This window comes from Onychostruthus taczanowskii, unplaced genomic scaffold (genome assembly GCF_017590055.1).
Source record: "Onychostruthus taczanowskii isolate IOZ18803 unplaced genomic scaffold, ASM1759005v1 scaffold37, whole genome shotgun sequence".
In the NCBI taxonomy this organism is placed as follows: Eukaryota; Metazoa; Chordata; class Aves; order Passeriformes; family Passeridae; genus Onychostruthus; species Onychostruthus taczanowskii.
The window spans coordinates 3,793,999-3,810,953 of record NW_024501126.1 but is presented as its reverse complement, the minus strand read 5'-3'; the positions used below and the strand labels follow the sequence as shown (position 1 = coordinate 3,810,953).

General features: G+C 39.5%; 1 protein-coding gene across 1 annotated transcript in view; it reads right to left on the bottom strand.

Annotated features, from left to right (window-relative positions):
* Positions 1-5,750: 5,750 nt before the first annotated feature.
* Positions 5,751-16,955, bottom strand: part of DDC (dopa decarboxylase) — a 46,533-nt gene continuing 35,328 nt past the window's right edge. The window contains 4 exon segments of the mRNA XM_041411785.1: positions 5,751-5,975; positions 9,440-9,541; positions 15,831-15,929; positions 16,668-16,687. Of these exon segments, the coding sequence (XP_041267719.1) occupies positions 5,751-5,975; positions 9,440-9,541; positions 15,831-15,929; positions 16,668-16,687 (446 nt within the window).

The following is a 16,955-nucleotide window of genomic DNA, read 5'->3' as shown; positions in this document are numbered from 1 at the left end:
CGCCCGCTCTGCGCCCGTCCCCACCCCGCCCGCCAATCGGGTAACAGCGCGCCGGGAGACTCAGCCAATCAGAGACCGGGAGGACGGGCCGAGGGGGAGAGGGGCGAGTTTGCCGCGACGACGTCACCCGCAGCGCTGGGAAGGACGGCGCGCGACAGGGCGGGCGCTCCCTATTGGCTGCGCCGGAGGTGCTCGCCGACCAATGGGCGCGGGGTCCGTGCCTTGCGAGGCGGGGCCGGCTCCGCGCCAAGTGCAGCGCGTGGGGGTGCGCGCGCCTGCTCTGAGGGGTCGGGGGGGGGGGAATCCTCCGCGTGCGCCCTCCGCGTGCGTCCCGCGTGCCCTTGGTGTGTTCCCTCCCGGATCCCTCAGCGTGTGCCCTTCGGGTCCGTCCCGTGTCCCCTGGTCTCCCCCCGTCCTTCCCGGGTCCCTCCCGTGTCTCCCGCCGAAGCCGCTGCCGGCGGCCCCGGGCGCTCCCGGGTGCCGGTGTCTCGGCTGCCGCGCCTTGCCAGCCCTGCTCGCACCCTTCTGAAAAAGCTTTCTGGTCGGGCCTTGGTTCCTCCGCTGAAGGTCACAGCACCGAGAAGGGAGAGGCTGGAGAACGTAACAGGTTCTGTCACGTTTATTGCCTGTCCAGGCCATTTTCAGTAGCAGTAGAAACGTGGAGATGTGCAATTTCTGTGAGGCAGACGAGGTCTTTACCTTCAGTTCGGTGATTTAAGGAGCAGAATTGCCGTGGCTCTTCCTGTGTCAAACTCGGCTTTGGCTGCCCAAACCGGCAGAGCATCCCACCAGCATTCCCCGCTGCCCGCTGTTTGTTCCTCTCCTGGCAGTCGGTCGGAAGGCCCTCTGGATGCCCTGTGCTCGGCTCACAGGCGGCCAGGACAGTGTGTCCCGGGCTCTGTCCTTGGCAGCAGCCCTCCGTGCAGGCCGGCTCCACAGGCGGCAGGTTCCATCAGTGATGGCCCAAGCACAAAGCCCTGGCGGTGGCTTGGCAGCCTGTGATGGGTACCTGGCCCTTAGGCACACGAGACCTGACCTCTGCAGCCACCTGTGTCATCTCTACCGCTGTGCACCGGCTGCAGGACCGCCACAGCCACCACGGCAGTGTCACAAGGGGACTCTGTCTAACACTCCTGAAAACGAACCACAGCTGCTGCACAGCCCTTTTTGGGAGAGCAGCTCTGACAAGGACAAGAAGAATGACACGCTGATACAGGGCAGAAGATGCTGGTCCATGTGGAAGTATCCCATGAACTGAGTGTGGTGGCGGAGTCCCCATCTAGATCACACCAACCCACGTTCAAATTAGCACACAAATCTAGATGCAAATGAGCACTCTAAGCTGCAGTTACACCTCTGGTATTAACAGAGATGCTTCTGAGTGGGTGAACATTTTATTTCCCGTGAGGAACCTTTCCTGCAGTTACTGTCAGGTTTTTGTTATACATCAGGCTTGTTATGCCATCAGTGCAGACAGCACATTAAACTGCGCTGGTATGCAAGCTATCATCTCAGACCCAAGTGGGCTAACATTTAAATAGCGTGTGATGCTGCCGCCATCAAATTTCTCCCGAGGCATGCTTGCCTGATCTCCCTGGGATTGCACAGAGGCAGGGAGCAAAGCAGCCTTGGGGATGTGGGCTGCAGCCAGGGGTCCCTTCCCTGTCCTACTGGATGGCACCGGAGCTACAAACCAAAGCCAAAGCTGGGCACGTGGCTCCAGTGGCAGATCCAGCTGCAGCACTGTGCAGAACTTGGCAGAAAGGTCAGCACTGGCCCTTCTGGATATGTCCAGGTACTTTTCAGATTCCTGTTGCTGAGGAGGAATCTTCCTGCAGGAAAATTTGCCAACTCCCATATGCAAAGCAATTGAAGGACGCATTGAAAAAAGTCTTGGTGGTGAAAGTCAGGGCACTGACTTGATATGAGTGGGGAAGTTGGGCCTCTTACAGCACATCTGGCATGAACGAGACGAGAACAGCTTAGTTAAGTAGAAAGGGACAATAGCTGTAGTTTTGTTTTGGTTTATTTATATTGCCAATTAAATATGTGTATTCAGGAGCCTTTGGGTACAGATTTTAAAGGGAGTCAACAGCTCACAAATCATAATTAGAGCATTAGACTTCTGATTATTTTTCCACTTAGCACATACAAACTCTACATATGATATACAGATATTATCCATTGATGGTTATTTAACCTGCCCTCGCCAACCACCTTGATCTTCAGGATCCTCAGTTTTATTTCTCATTTGCTGTTGTCTTTGAGCAATTCAAGTTTACATATCCCAAGGTTTAGACTGCTGTTGTAAGGCAATTTTAATGTGATTACTACTCATCACACATGGTGATGAGTAGTACTTCAACAACAACAAAACAGCCATAAGCAGAATCTTGTATGTAAACACAAGAAAAAATTAAAAATTTAATAATTATAATGCAGTTCAGAGTAAAATATATTACCAATACTTTCATAAATACATACATTTTCATTATTTCACCATCAGTAATAAAATATAATCTGTCATTAAGAATGTAAGTACTGTACTCTGCTAGTTTAAAAAAAATAAATTGAGGTTCCTGAAAGTAAAAGTCAGGTTTTTCCCTCCTTCTCTAATAGCCGCAGTCTTCCTTGAGATGTGGATATTCTACTAAAGTACAGTTTTGGGATTTTGTAATTACTTTTACTATCAAACAGTATTCATCGGCACAGGCTATATTAGCTTTTGCACACAAGGCACAATAAATCCAGGTTAACATTAACTATTCATAAATACAGTGTTTCTCAGTTACAGATACGTTGCAAAGCTACAGGACAGAAACAGCAGTTACGTTCTTTTTTAAAACTTTCCTTTCAATGCTTCTTCTTGAGTTGATTACACAGCCCACATTTCCTTTTCAGATGACCTAATGTTAATAGTCTAAGAAGGAATTATCACATGGAGAAAAGAAGGTTTGAGAGACTGAATACTATGAAGGCCTTCACTTGTTACATACTTGAATCATTCTATAATTTCAGAAACACCAGAACTGTGAACTTCAGGTTTTGATATTGGACTAGCCAGGGGGAAATGTAATTCCATGGGCCTCATCACTGCTGCTTATTAGACAGATTTACTAACGTCACTTCTTTAAAAAAAAAACCCGAAAAATTAACTTTTGCTTATCTATATTTTAAATTAGCCTTTATCTTAAATTCTTCGCCAACAGGAGTTTCTGTATCTGGACAACAGCCACTTCTTAAACTGATATCCAGATACTGAGAAATGTTTAATTCAGTGTCAGTTTTGGCAGTATTTTCCCACAAATGTCTAAAGGGATCAATGTCTAATTCTGGGTTGTTGAGGACATTTCACCTCTCCTAGGTTTGGGTGTGCATCCTGCCTGCATCCCAGTTTTAAAGCAGTTTGAGGCTTGAACAGGCAGGCATCATTCACCTCTGCTCTGGTTTCCATGGAGCAGACTTCCAGCAGAATCTTCTTATGTTCAGTTTAGGGGTGCCTTACCTTAGGCCTTTCTTTTCCAATACTTATTAGTCAGATTTTTAATTTCAATTATAGTCACCTAAGCCCAAATCAACTCCATTTCATTTCAGTGGAATTATCCTGGATTTAGTCTGTGATAGCTTTGATCCAAATCTGATCTCTCTCTCTCTCTTTTTTTTTTTTTTTTTTTTTTTCCTGGACAGTCCTGGTTATATATTTCACATACAAAATACTAGTCTGTCTCACAGAGAAGTGTAATTCTTTGGTTCCAAGATTCTAGAGTTTTCATAATGTAAAAGTTGTAAAATTGTATCAGTGTGGAAGATACATGTTATGGATGAATGTTGTTTTCCAGGTCATGCGATCTGAATATTTTGTTTAAAAAAACAGAGTAACAGGGAAAGGCAACAACTGCCAGCATTTTCCACTCTCTTCAGTGTACCAATCTTCTGCATTGTGCTACCACAGAGAAGCTGGATTTCATATTGGTTCTGAAGAGAATGGTGCTGTCAAAATTTCTGACACTGTAGCTGACTGTCTTGTGTCAGTCACCTGCTCAAGTGTTACTGGGTTTTACCAAATTCATTGGTTATCCCTTTCTTCATCTGTTACCTGGGAAAGCAGTTCCTTATGGAAATAGCAATCCTTCCCAGTTTGCACCCCAGAAGTAGGGGACTAGGAAAGACAGAGGAGCAGACCACATGCCAAATTAACTGTCCTGATCCATTTTCCCAGGTCTACTTGCAACTTCCCAGCTGTAGGAAGTATGCTTGAAAGGGATGGAGAAAGAAAACTGAATAGTTGTGCACATTGCTCAACAGACTGTAGAAGTTAATACGAGCATTAAAAAGGAAGATTGAAATGCAAATGTAGAAATGAATCCTACCTATTATTTTTCTTCGAGCAGCTACTCTTATTTGGAGTATTCTTATTAGTATTCTGTTTATTCTCAGAGCAGCTGTTCTTATTTACACAGAAATAACTGTCTGGAATTTATGTTTTTAAAATGGCAAAAGTACTTCTTGATTTGATATTGTTCTGACGTTCACCTCTAACTTTCATTTTAGCTCTTTACTGTGCCTGCCTTTGACAGGATGATGTATCAATGATTTGTGTCAAATATGTATGATTTGACTTTCTCAGAAAGAGGTTTTCCAGTATTTTCATTTTCCATTCATCACTGTTAATGGAAGAAAACCACTGATGGGGACACCAAAGCTGATATGGGGGATTCATTCTCTTACTTTTTATTTTTATTGTCACTTGCTTACTCGTTTCCTAGCTAATTTGAGAAACCAAGAGTAATAATATTTTTGACATCACATTTCTTACCACATTTTGTCAAAGATTTATTACACCATGAAGTAATCAAAATGGTAGCTATAAAAAAATCACAACTCAGTTGTGCAGAACATATCTTACTGACTATTTTCAAGTAATCACTGATAATAACTTGATTAAAAATATAGAATACCAGGTAGCACATAGCTGTTGACAAAACTCTTTAGGAGGAGCTTTTCAGGGACCTCATTATGAATGATCAGTATGGAAACCAATAGCCAGCATAACTTATTTGCTGGAATTTGACAAAATGGCTGTTTTAAAAGCAAACAATTTGGGGAAAGTAGAGAACCTGTGAGAAGGATAATTAGTAATTGATTAGTGCTCATTCCCCTAAGTCTGGCCATGCAATGAAGGAAGTCTTGAAGTCCTTTGTCCTTTGTTCATTTACAGAATTCCTGCAGCAAGTGTATCGTGACATGATAGTGCCCCAAATCTTGGCAACATTTGTGCATGCCTATTCAGATACTAACATATTTAGAACCCTAACTAAACTTCCCCAACTTGGGTTCTTCCTGCAGTCATAGTAATGTTAAATTAACTGGCTATAAGACCTCTTAGTTTCATCTGTGAAGAAAGGAGGGGGTGTGCTAGAGGTGAATGGGGACAGTGGAGGGAGCACCAACCCTTCCATTTCCATTGCTTGGTTGAAAAAATGCTCTTGACTACAGACTGGTAAGAAATGACAGCTCAATTCTCCTTGGCTATGTGCATCCTGGAAACAGGCAAGATGAAACTACAGTACAGAGAAGGAAAGATTATGGTTACATCTCAACTTGGCATGGATTTTGCTACTGCAGCTGGGCTATATAACAACAGGTTTTGTACTTTTTTTTCCTTCATAGTTTGACTTTCCCACCTGCACCTAAAATAAAACTTGGCAACACAGAGAAAACCAGTTAATTACCTCATCTCCACTTATACTTCACTGCTGCTACTGCTGGTGGTGATTTTGTTCCCATGTTTTCAGAAGATCAGTTGCCAGCTGTGAGATGTGCTGCCAGGCAAACTTGATGTGGGTGGATTCCACTGTGCGGGAACAAATAGCAAAACGTAGCACAAACTTCTCTCGCAGGTGGCACGGGACCAGATGGATCTTCTTGGCATCATTTATACTTTTTAGAAGTGCCTCATTTAGTTCATTTGAGCCCTGAAATCATTGTAATTCAATGGATATGGCAATGAATTTCAGAAACAATTCTGGAAAATGTAAATCCCACCAAGCAGCCAAGCTGAAGTAGCACCAGTAACAAGCAGTCACCCTCTCATCTCTCAGTGCTTTGTCCTCAAAGGATCACAAAAAGATGTTGAGATGTAAGAGAGAAGTTTTGAGCCACAAAGTGCTTTAGAGATTACCTTCAGTTTAGAATCAGTGCTCACACTGGGGCATTTGTGATAGCTGACTGCCTTTTTGTGACCTGAGGTCATGAGCTACATTAAAAGCATTCATTATTGTATCTATGTTATTGCACTCTTCTTGGATCTAATCAAACAAACATGGGAGGAACTTTTGCAGTGAGCTGTAATAACTTTCCTCACTTAAGCATGGCTGCTGTGAGAGATTCTTTTGAATATGAAATCTTACCCTTAATTAAAAATTTCTTAAGGTAATATATCCCTGGTATAATTAGGTTTCATATGATCAGTGGAAACCCTAAAAAAGTATATGCCTCAACTTCTATAGGAGTTACCCACCACAGAATCCATCAGAGGAAATATCTTAGGTACTGTGCAACCTTTACTCTCTCTATTACACTGGTGGCAATGCATAATTGCAAGAGATTCTGGGAGCATCTGCATTTTTACTGCAGTGCCCCCTTACTGAGCACTGGCTATGGAAAAAGAGTTACAAATGGACAAATCCCTCTGTTCAGCAGCAGTTGTGTTACTGTGGCAATATTGGTCTTCTTGAAAACATCCTGACCAGAAAACACCACCTCTGAAATTCAATTGTGACTTTCCTGCTTCGCCTTTTCCATATAAAACCAAAGCATAAGGCAGACAGTTTCCTACTGGCAGCAAGGATAAATGCATCACTCTCACATTTTAGGCTATATTAAGCATTAAGAGTTGAACTAAAGTCAAAATTTTGTTCTGTCTTACCACAAGTCATTATGAATTTGGTGTGAAGTCCTAAAGTTCATGGCTTAGCTTTACTCTTCTAGGAGATATTTATGAGACTGAAATGCTCCTAACTAAGTAAATGGACCAACTTTGGTGTTTTGTAAGTCCCCACCTATCACAGGTCAGTCACTGCTGACAATGATGTCCTGCTTTCTTATCAAACGCAATGCATTATTAAAATGACAATCCTTGCCTTTAATATCAAATGCACAGCACTGACTTTCAGGCAATACAAGCAGTTATATGATGTTAAGTTGGCAGGAGCAAAGGGAGGAAGAAGAAAGATTCATTTATCTTTCTTCTCTTCTACTCTCACAGCTCCACCTTAGGGCTGCTGTGACACTCGGGTGTCACGTCAAATTGAAGTTGGTAGTGACTAATCCTCTCCCAGAGCTTTGAGAAGGCAGCTTTGATTGAGTCTGTGAGCTTCAATAAGACAGCATTCTCACCCCCTTGGAGAAATTACTAGCTTGACTTGTATTCATCTGCAGTCATGACAAGGAGGCCTAAAACTAACCCTTTGGCATGACATATTTGATGAAATAATTATAATATGAAAGTCATAGGTAATTAGTCCATTTGCTCAACAGTGTGAAAGACAAAGAATTAAAAGTTACAGCTAAGCAAAAAAAAATTTAAAAGGGCTTCTCAAGAACAAAGGAAGTAAGAAAAAATAGTTGTACTTTTACAGCTCTGCAGTATTATATAGTTCAAGTCCCCTGACCCTTAATCCTACTGTAACTACGTAAAAGTTACAAATATCCTACTTCTAAGTTGTATGAATTATATGATTATATGAATTATAAAAATGACAGATTTTTGAAGGAGTGATATAAACAGCAATTAAAGCTGCTAAAATAGCTATAAAAACCTAATTTGAAAGCTTGCTAGGTTTTTTTCTTTTTTTGGATTGGGTAGGCAAGAAATAAAAACACTGCTCTTTTAACACTGGGTTTCAGTGGAATCAGGCCTTTATTCTGCAACTTGTTCAACTATTTCTTTGCTAAAGGTCCAACATTTACCTCCTATTGTAAAATTGTCCTTCCCTTTAGATGTGATTTCTTCCTCTGAATCTTGAGGGACAGGAGAACAGATGCAGATGAGCTACTGGTCTGATCAAAAGTGACAATTCCTGTGTTGCTATGCTCTATTTCACCAGAACTGTTCCTTCAAAGTAGATGTAGAGCACTGACTAACAGCTGTGTCTGGATCTGCAAAACTAGTGTTTGCTTGTTCCATGTGAGAGAGCAGACTGCAACCAACATTTTGTTATTGAGCAATAAAAGCCACAGAATCTATCCCTCAACATATTTTAAAAGTTCTTGTTAGGAAATAGATTATATTCATGTTTCCACTGACTGGAAAAACTACATTCTGTAATCTGTCTGATCCCTTAAACATGGGGTCTTTTTAAATTTAATTTTAAACATTATAAATTCAAACAAAACCATTTTCCTATTTCAGCTGAACTCACCATTACTTTACTATTTACTTGTTAGCTTCTTCAGCTATTTGCATCAAACTCAGGTAACTGGGGCAACTGAATGACTGAGAAAAGAATTTGTTAAAAATAAACTACCCAGAAGGAGAAAAGATGTGCTTGCAAGCCTTCTGAAAAACTAGAAGCTCATTTAGGTATCACATTAACTAGAAAACACTAGTGCTGTTGTTATTGTTATTGTTGCTTGGTGATCAGATTCAGTGTTACAATGCAGTCCTCTGCAGAGGCTTTAGCTGCAAGCTCTTCTAGAAAATTACTGCTTTACCTAAACTGAGACACTGATCCCCTTTTAATGGCTAATTGAAACAAATGAGCTCTCCCAGCTACTGCAGCTTTTATGTTCCAAGTGCAGAAAGAATTTTCTAGTTTCCATTGGGCAAGGCCTCCACATCAATGAACTTGGCACTTTGAGAGATTTTGGGCAAAAGGATCATGTTCAGCAATAAAAAGCAGACCAGGAAAGTTGGCCTCCCATGTAACCTGTTCTAAACACATCTTACTTCTATTTTCCCAGTTTTACCATCAAATTTTATAGATGAAAAACCACTCTTTAGATAAAAGTGTTTAGTGCTCTGATTTTTAACTCAGTTTTTTTTAAAATAAAATAGAATATTAAATATATACATATAAGAAATTAACTTGACAAGAAACAAGTAATACTCATCATATTCAGAAGTCTAGGGAAATACTAAAACAGTCATCTTTATCAAAGCTCCCACACACAGAATGTAAGTAATTTTATATGACTGGTTTAAACACTTGTTTGCCTTGACTGTATGTTTCCATACCTTAATATGCTTTAATTTCTCTTAAGCTTTTGATTCAATTTTAACAAAATTGTCTAAAGCTTTTTTCTGTCATCTGCTTTGTTCTAAAAAAACTCGCTTTACTTCCCTTAAAAAATAATCAACTACAAAGACTATTCAATTGCAGGTTCTGGTGTTGCTATAAACCATGAGAGAAGAAATGGGAGATCTTAGCTGCCTTACCTTCAGCCGGAAGCAGACCAGTCCCAAAACAACCTCAGCACAGATCTCAAACCTCTCATCCTGAAGGACTAAGTGCTCAAATTGATGCGACAGTCTAATGTGCTGAGAAGAGAAAGAGTATCTACATTGAATACATTTGATTCACCAAGAAAAAAGGTGTGCTGAAGTATTTTCCATTCCATTGCTTGTTTCCTTCTGCTGCTGTGTGATAATATTCACATATTGCCATCTGTTTGTGTTAACTTCCATCCCGTTTATGACTTCCAGAGACCATATGGAGCCATTGCTGTATTAGGATCTCAGTCTGTCTTAGGCAGTGCTGGTCTGCTTCTTGAGACATTTCAGCACAATTTGATATGATACCACATTAAGAGTAAATAATTTTAATAATTCTACTTTAGGTTTTACACCACTGTTAGTTTTGGCTGGGAATGGCTAAAGAATCCAGAAGTCATTAGAGGGAAAGGGGGAAGTGCACAGATATACAGGGAAAAAATTGTCACAATTTCAGTGAAAATTGAGCTGGGAAGATACACTTTTTAAAATAGCTCACTTAATATGAGAAACCTGTGAAGAAAGGGAGAACTTGCTCACTATTCTGACCTGGGTGCTCAGGTTCAGTTGAAAAAAAAGCTGATGGCAGTATAAGCAATAAAATGGACAGCAAATCTCAGTAAACCTGTGGAGAAGTTACTGAGGCAAAAAAGGATGACACTGGGCACCAAGCTAGAGCAATTATTTCGAAGAAGATGAAACCAAAATTCAAATAAATAGGAAAAATACCAGGAGACATACTAAAATCCAGCTGGGAAGCCTTAACATTAGTCAGTGATACTTGCATACTCATACCATGTTTTTCTTTGCTTTCTTTCAAAGAGAAAATTAATTTAAAAGCACTTTCAAAAAACCAACACATATCCTCATCAGATACCTGCAGTACCCTATCCAGTCCCCCTCCTACTGGCTATACCATTAACTTAGTGTTCACTATTCTAGAAAAAGCCAAAAAATACAACCAAACAACCAACAAAAAAAGGTAAGACAACAGCAACCAGCCATTTGAATTATAGTTTGTCTTCATGCAATAGCCAATCTATACCAAAAATTATCTGAAACACCTAGAAGTCAAGTTTAAAGATTTTTCAGCTTTTATATATTTAGGATTGCAAATAATTTTACAAAAATAAACAACTAAGCCCGTGCTTTTGCACTTTGACTTTTTGTAAGTTCAAAGACGGCTATTAAACAAAAATGAAACATATTACTTTGGGTCAAGGGTAAATGTGGAATGTATCATCTCACAGGAACTTCTTCCAAAAGGACAAGGCAAAACAGAAGCTACAGAAAAGGGAAAAAGAAAGAAGAAAAAACCCAACACATTTTGCAATCTTAATCATAGCTTTCTGGTGTTTTTTTTATTTCTTAAAATAGAAAAACATAGTTTAGATTGAATCAAAATATTTCTTCAAAACCTTCATATTGGGCTTACTGGTACCCTATGTAACCAGCCAGTTTTCCTGTTGTTACCACTTCCGCTCTGCTGTTTGTTACATCCATTTATCATCTCCCTCTAAAATTAGCCTGAAAGCTCTTTGAGTCAGGAATGAGACCAATAAAACCCTCAATCCCTTCCAAGGCATTTGAACATTCTGCTAATACACAGAGCATGAATTTATAGCTGTGAAATCCAACCAGAAGTATCTGCATACATACAGATACTTGTATGCATAACACGTGCATGAAAAACATATGTAAAATAGGCACAGGTGTTTTAATAGGCTTTTACTGTCTCCTCCTACCCTCATGTTCTATAGCTTTAATCAAATATGTCTTTTACATAGCTCCACAAAATTCTGCACTGCATGTACCATGTCTTGGAAATCAAAGCCATAAAACAAATCATGTTCAATGAGATAAGTATTTCACAACTGTCCAGGTGAATGTAATCACCAGCTGAATTTCATCAAAATTTATCTGGGTAAGAATTGAATAAAGCAAACATTTAAGATCTGGCTTACTGTAAGAAGTTTGTACAAGAAAACTCCAGATGCAAGCTGTGCATGTTATAGCAGGTACTTATGTCCACTTCTTGAACTAAATGATTTTTCAGGAATTCGAAAGAAATAAAAGGGAAAATAGAAAATTTTGAGGTAAGTCACAAACCATAATTCTGGAAGCAATTTGCATTCATGTCTGGATGCAAATACTTTTATTCACAGCAAGTCTCAACAAATAGCAATAATTGGTAAAGACACTGGGGGGCACCAAGTGTTTTAGGTTTTACTGAACTGGAATGAGAGAAAGAGGGGATTTAACTGGAGTTTCACGTGTATAGCTTTACCCAAGGCCCTGCACCTTTGAACCATAAGCTGTTATCCTGAATTGCTCTTACAGAGATTGCTGCAGCAGTAAAGTTAAATATTATTGAGCCTGGAAGTTAAATATTTTTAAGCCTGGAAGTCCAAGTTCTGTGGAACTGCAGGGCATTTAGGTGTCACACGTGCCTCTCTAAGTCCAAAAGCTGTACACACGTTCTGGATGTGAGCATGGCAATAATTCACAGGAGGACACATGTGGCTTTAGTGCTTCAGCTTTTCAAAAGAGGCGGGTACACTGTGAAAATAAAACTGCAGGCATTGAAACTGAGGATAGGAAAGAAGAAGAAGCAAAAGACTGACAGGCTGTTGTCAGTTTTCTGCTGAATTTGTACATACCAAGCCTGCCCTATGGATATCTTTATTCTCCAAGTGCTTTTGATTTTGACATCTGTGTCAAGCTGTGTCCCTAGCACCATTAACTTGATGTTGGTGTTCAAATATTATTTAACTTTTCGAAATTATTTTATTAGAGCTGTTATTTGATTTAACAAAAGTGTGGGCATAAGCAAACCAACTCATATACTGTTTCTAAAACTGCCATTTGAGCAATCCCTCCATCAGGTGCGTTCTCACAGTGGAATCACATGGACTGTGCTAGTGTCCTGAAGTATCTTTGTGTACAGGAACAGAACAACAGCCCCAGTCTTTGCAGTACAATTTAGCTGATTGAAAAAAAGAGGATTGTTATGTGTCACTTCTATCTCAGGTACATAACCTTTGCTCTTCTACAGAAGAGTGAGAAAGGAAACAAGGGATCTAATTAATTTGGTTATTCTGGATTAAGGGAAATGTCTTACATAATCAGTAATAGGAACAGTAAACTTGTGAGGCACTAAGAAGTGGTCCCTATTTAAAAAAACATCTTTATTTTCCTATGTATGTCTGTGAGTAAATAACAAAACTTATGAATATAAATATAAATTTAAATTTGAATGCTTCTGCATTAAAGTGTTCAAATTGAATTTTAATTTTTGGGCAACGCCTTCAAGAGCTAAAATAGCTTTTGATTGCAGGGAGCTTCTCTGGAGCATCAGAGTACACTACTGTGTATATGCAGATAAGCATACTGCCCTAGTCTTGATCACTTCATACTTTTTCTCCTATAAATTTCACTTCTTTGCCTGCCTTAGCCTGCATTCCACTACACTAGAGGGAAATGCTGCCAGAACAGTCTTCTTAACAGCCACTTGGACTGTGCTACTCTCCAGTTCAAATACTATCTCTAGTATTGCTGCTCTTTACAGTTCCAGTTTGTTGGACTCTACTGTTAATTTTTAATGGCATTCATTATCCTCAGTACACTGATTACTTCTGGTCCTAAGGAGGACTCAGCAGAGTCACAATGTTCATAGGGATTGCGTACTAGATTTTGCAAATTACTTCTGAGCTCTTTGAGAAGACTTAAACCAACAAAGAAATAAGAAAGAGATGGTCAAGCAGTTTGCAAATGAGCCATTTACAAATGAGCCATTTGAATTTCACATTTATACGGACTCCGAGTGGTTGGCATCAGTCCAGAAGACTGTTGTTGTTGAGTTTGCCCTCTTTTTACATCTCCTCTGTGGCTTTAGGACTTAACTCCAAAATTTGTATTTGTCTCTCCCCACATCCTTCAAAGATGACTATCCTCCCCTTTACCACTGCTTTAAAACCTATACTTTGCAATAGATTAATATGACATGCTGTGTGTGAAAAGAGTGCATAACTGGAATGTTTGGAAAACAAAAAAAGTTACTGCATCTAAATCCAAGTCACACATTCTCATCTCCTGGGAATATTTTACTTCCTAAATGCCATCCTCAAGCAAGTGCCAAGTTGCAGTGGTTATCCAGTCATTTTGATGTAGACCTTAAGGCTGCAAACACAACAAACATATTTTCCTTAAAATACACTAATAAAAGAGTAGGAAAAATAATTTTTGCAACAGTTTACATCAAGGAAAAAAGGTTTCTCAAGAGATAGTTACAGACGTCTTTGGTCTTCCACATAGAAACTTGAATAGGGTGGGTTCTTAAGGATCTACAGTGGTTTTTTCTTTCTGTATCATGTTAGAAGCTCATCTCCTGAAAATCTCAAATCCCTTTGTAAGTAACACCAGGCTGCACAAAAGAAGCCTAACTAGAAACCTATAAACACTGCACAGATCTTCCTAGAGTTTTCCATGACTTAGGAGCAAACCTAGGCACCTCCTTTCCCAGATTCCAGCCCAAGGAGCTGCTTCAAACCTCCACTCTTCTGCCCGACTCTGTTACCCTTTCCTCGGGGCAACTCCTTCATCTAACAAGAGAGAGAGAGAGAGAGAGAGAGCACTTCTTCCTGATTCCCCAGCTCCAGCCCTCTGTGCTCCACTGGAAGGCTGCAACACCTGCCTCTGTCACCTTTCCTAGGTCTCTTCTCATTCTACCTACCTATTCAGGCTGGTTTAGATACTTCATTACTACTCTACCAAAAGAAAAGTCATCACAATCTACCTGGAGCTCACGATAATTCCTGAAAAGACAGGAAAAAGTACAAGATAAGAAACACATTTTGAATTTTTATTTTCCAGCTAGTGATATAATTTTATCAACATATCTGAAAACTCACAAGAGATACCCTAAATTCTGCTATGGAACAAATGAAATGCAATTTTTTTCTTGAAATTTAAGTTTAACAGAGGCTTGCTGTAGATATAGATTAGTTTTTGGGGTTTTTTTAAAGATGTTTTGGAACCCACTGAACCAGCATTCATTGCTGGTGTGTAAGGAGGTATGAGGAGAAATTAATTTAATGGTTCCAATTTCAAGATGTATACAGTGAGAAAAATTCTTCACCTAATTATCCCTCTTCTCTTTTCATAACTTATTTTTATATCTGTACTGAAGAAAAATTTAGTCCTTAGAAATATAAAACAAACACACTCATTTCAACAAGCTCTTGGAAATCTTAGCTGTCTGAATCACCTTTACAAATGAGGAAACATATAAGGGTTTTTCTTTGGAGTCAATATCTTTAAGAAAATATTAATTTGCTTAGCCTTCCTGAATTGAATTGTTACACAAAATACCAATGCTTGGTCCTCAGCTGTGATTCTATGAAGACAAGCAGCTTTTGGCAGAACAGCCAGGGAAATATGTGGGAAACAGGGAAAGAGGGAATTTTTTGAATGTAAATACTAACCTGTGGAAACCAGCCTGACAAAAGGCCATGCAACTGATATGAGTCTTCCAAAGCTTTTCTTAGGAATTCTTCTGTTTAGTACCAAAATTGAAAGCTATGTGTGTCTGCAGGGAATTTGGTATGCTAGGCTAGATCCTTAGCTAATGGATATTTTTGTAAATATTTAGAACCAAGTCATGGATCTCCCCTCACTAGAGGTTTCCCTGAACTTCATAAAGATGGAAAGGTATGCTTGAATTTGACTTTACTGCTACAGAGAAATTACATTTAAAATTTAGATGGGTGCCACATGTGTTTTTTAATGATTAAAAAACCCTCCTTTTTTCACCAAGAATAAACTTAGTACTTATAACAGTATCAACAGACTGTAAATTGTACACATTCTTTTTTTTTAACAAAAATATATTTTAGACATTAAAAAAGCAACAGCAGAGTCAGACATGCCAAATAAGTCACTGTATTCCTTAATCATAATCTAAACATCCTATCAATGCATGCACATTAATAAAATAAAGAAGTAATGAATATCCATGTGTTTCCACAATAAAACCATCTATGTGCTCTGGCTTAATCTGAGAGGGAACTGTGGTACCATACTGTAGAAATTCCAAATTCTGAGACATTTCTTTCCTAAAGATGAGCACAAAATGAATGGCACCTTTGATGCAGCCATGATATGAAATGGTGACCTTACATGGGGCAAACGAGCAGCAGCCTTGTTGAACTGAGCTGCCTCAAACTGTTTTGCCTGTGCTTTCTGATGTGTACAGAAGTCATGGAGAGTAGACAGGCAGCCAACTCATTTTCCCTTGCCATCCCACCACAGGGATCCCAAGAAGGCAATTCCCAGTCACCTTGCGGATGTGCTCCTGCAGCCCCTTGACCCCGTACATCCTCAGCACGAACCAGAGCTTCAGGGAGCGGAACCTCCTGCCCAGGGGGATTTGCCAGTGCTGCAACCCAGAGAGAAGAGCCCGTGTCAGAGGCCACCACTGCAGTGACACGGCAGAAAGCATGCTCTGCCATGGTTTTGAAGTGAGCCACATTGCCACATCCTATGGGCGGTTGCTGGAGGTGGATCAAATAATAGAAGAAATATCTATTCTTTATTAATCCCTGTTTATTAACACCATTTAATACTCAAAATTTTCAAATTAAAATTGGCAAAGGAGTTTGGAGTCAGAATGGAAGGGTCACATGGCAAATCAAATTTTCTTTGTGCATCCTGAATTCTCCTGAAAGTCTTTAGAAAAACAGGTATCTGAGAAACTCATGTACATTGGCTTGTTTAAAGTTGTGGGGCTAGCATCTAGAAAGACAGGCACGTTTTCCATTTCAAAACAACAATGTTTCCATGGTAAAAGATTAAAATAGAGATGCTTTTAATTTTTTTTAAATTGTGTTATTCACTATGTTAAAGAAAAAAACACCAAACCCACAACTTTAGAAAATTTCTTTATGCTGCCCAAATCTGAAGATATTGCACATGCAAGACAATTTCTGCCTTTAAGCGTTTTTTTTTTCAAAACACAAAAAAAAACCCCAAATTTCTGTTTGTTAAAAAATTTAGTGAGCTGCATCCTTCTTGTAAATAAACATAAAGTTTGGAAGTTTATGGTACTAATGGAAAATAAAGTCCTAAAAATACATACAAGTAATATTATTAATTATTACATTGATACTGTACTTACCCGATAATCTGTTACAAGACCTGGAAAATAAAGAAAAAATGTTCACATTGCATTATCATCACAACAGCCAAAGAAAAGGAAAGACTTCAATCATTCTAATGTTATTGAAAAAGTGGTATCTTAGCTATCCTTTACATCTGCTGCAAACTTCTGCATCATCAGTGTCAACAGGACCACTAAATATCTAGCTGGGTACTTGGCAGCAGGTTAAATGAAGGTGCTTGCAAAACCTTTGTTCCTTAGCTAGACAAAATATGCCACTAACAAACAGTTTACAGAAGAAACGCT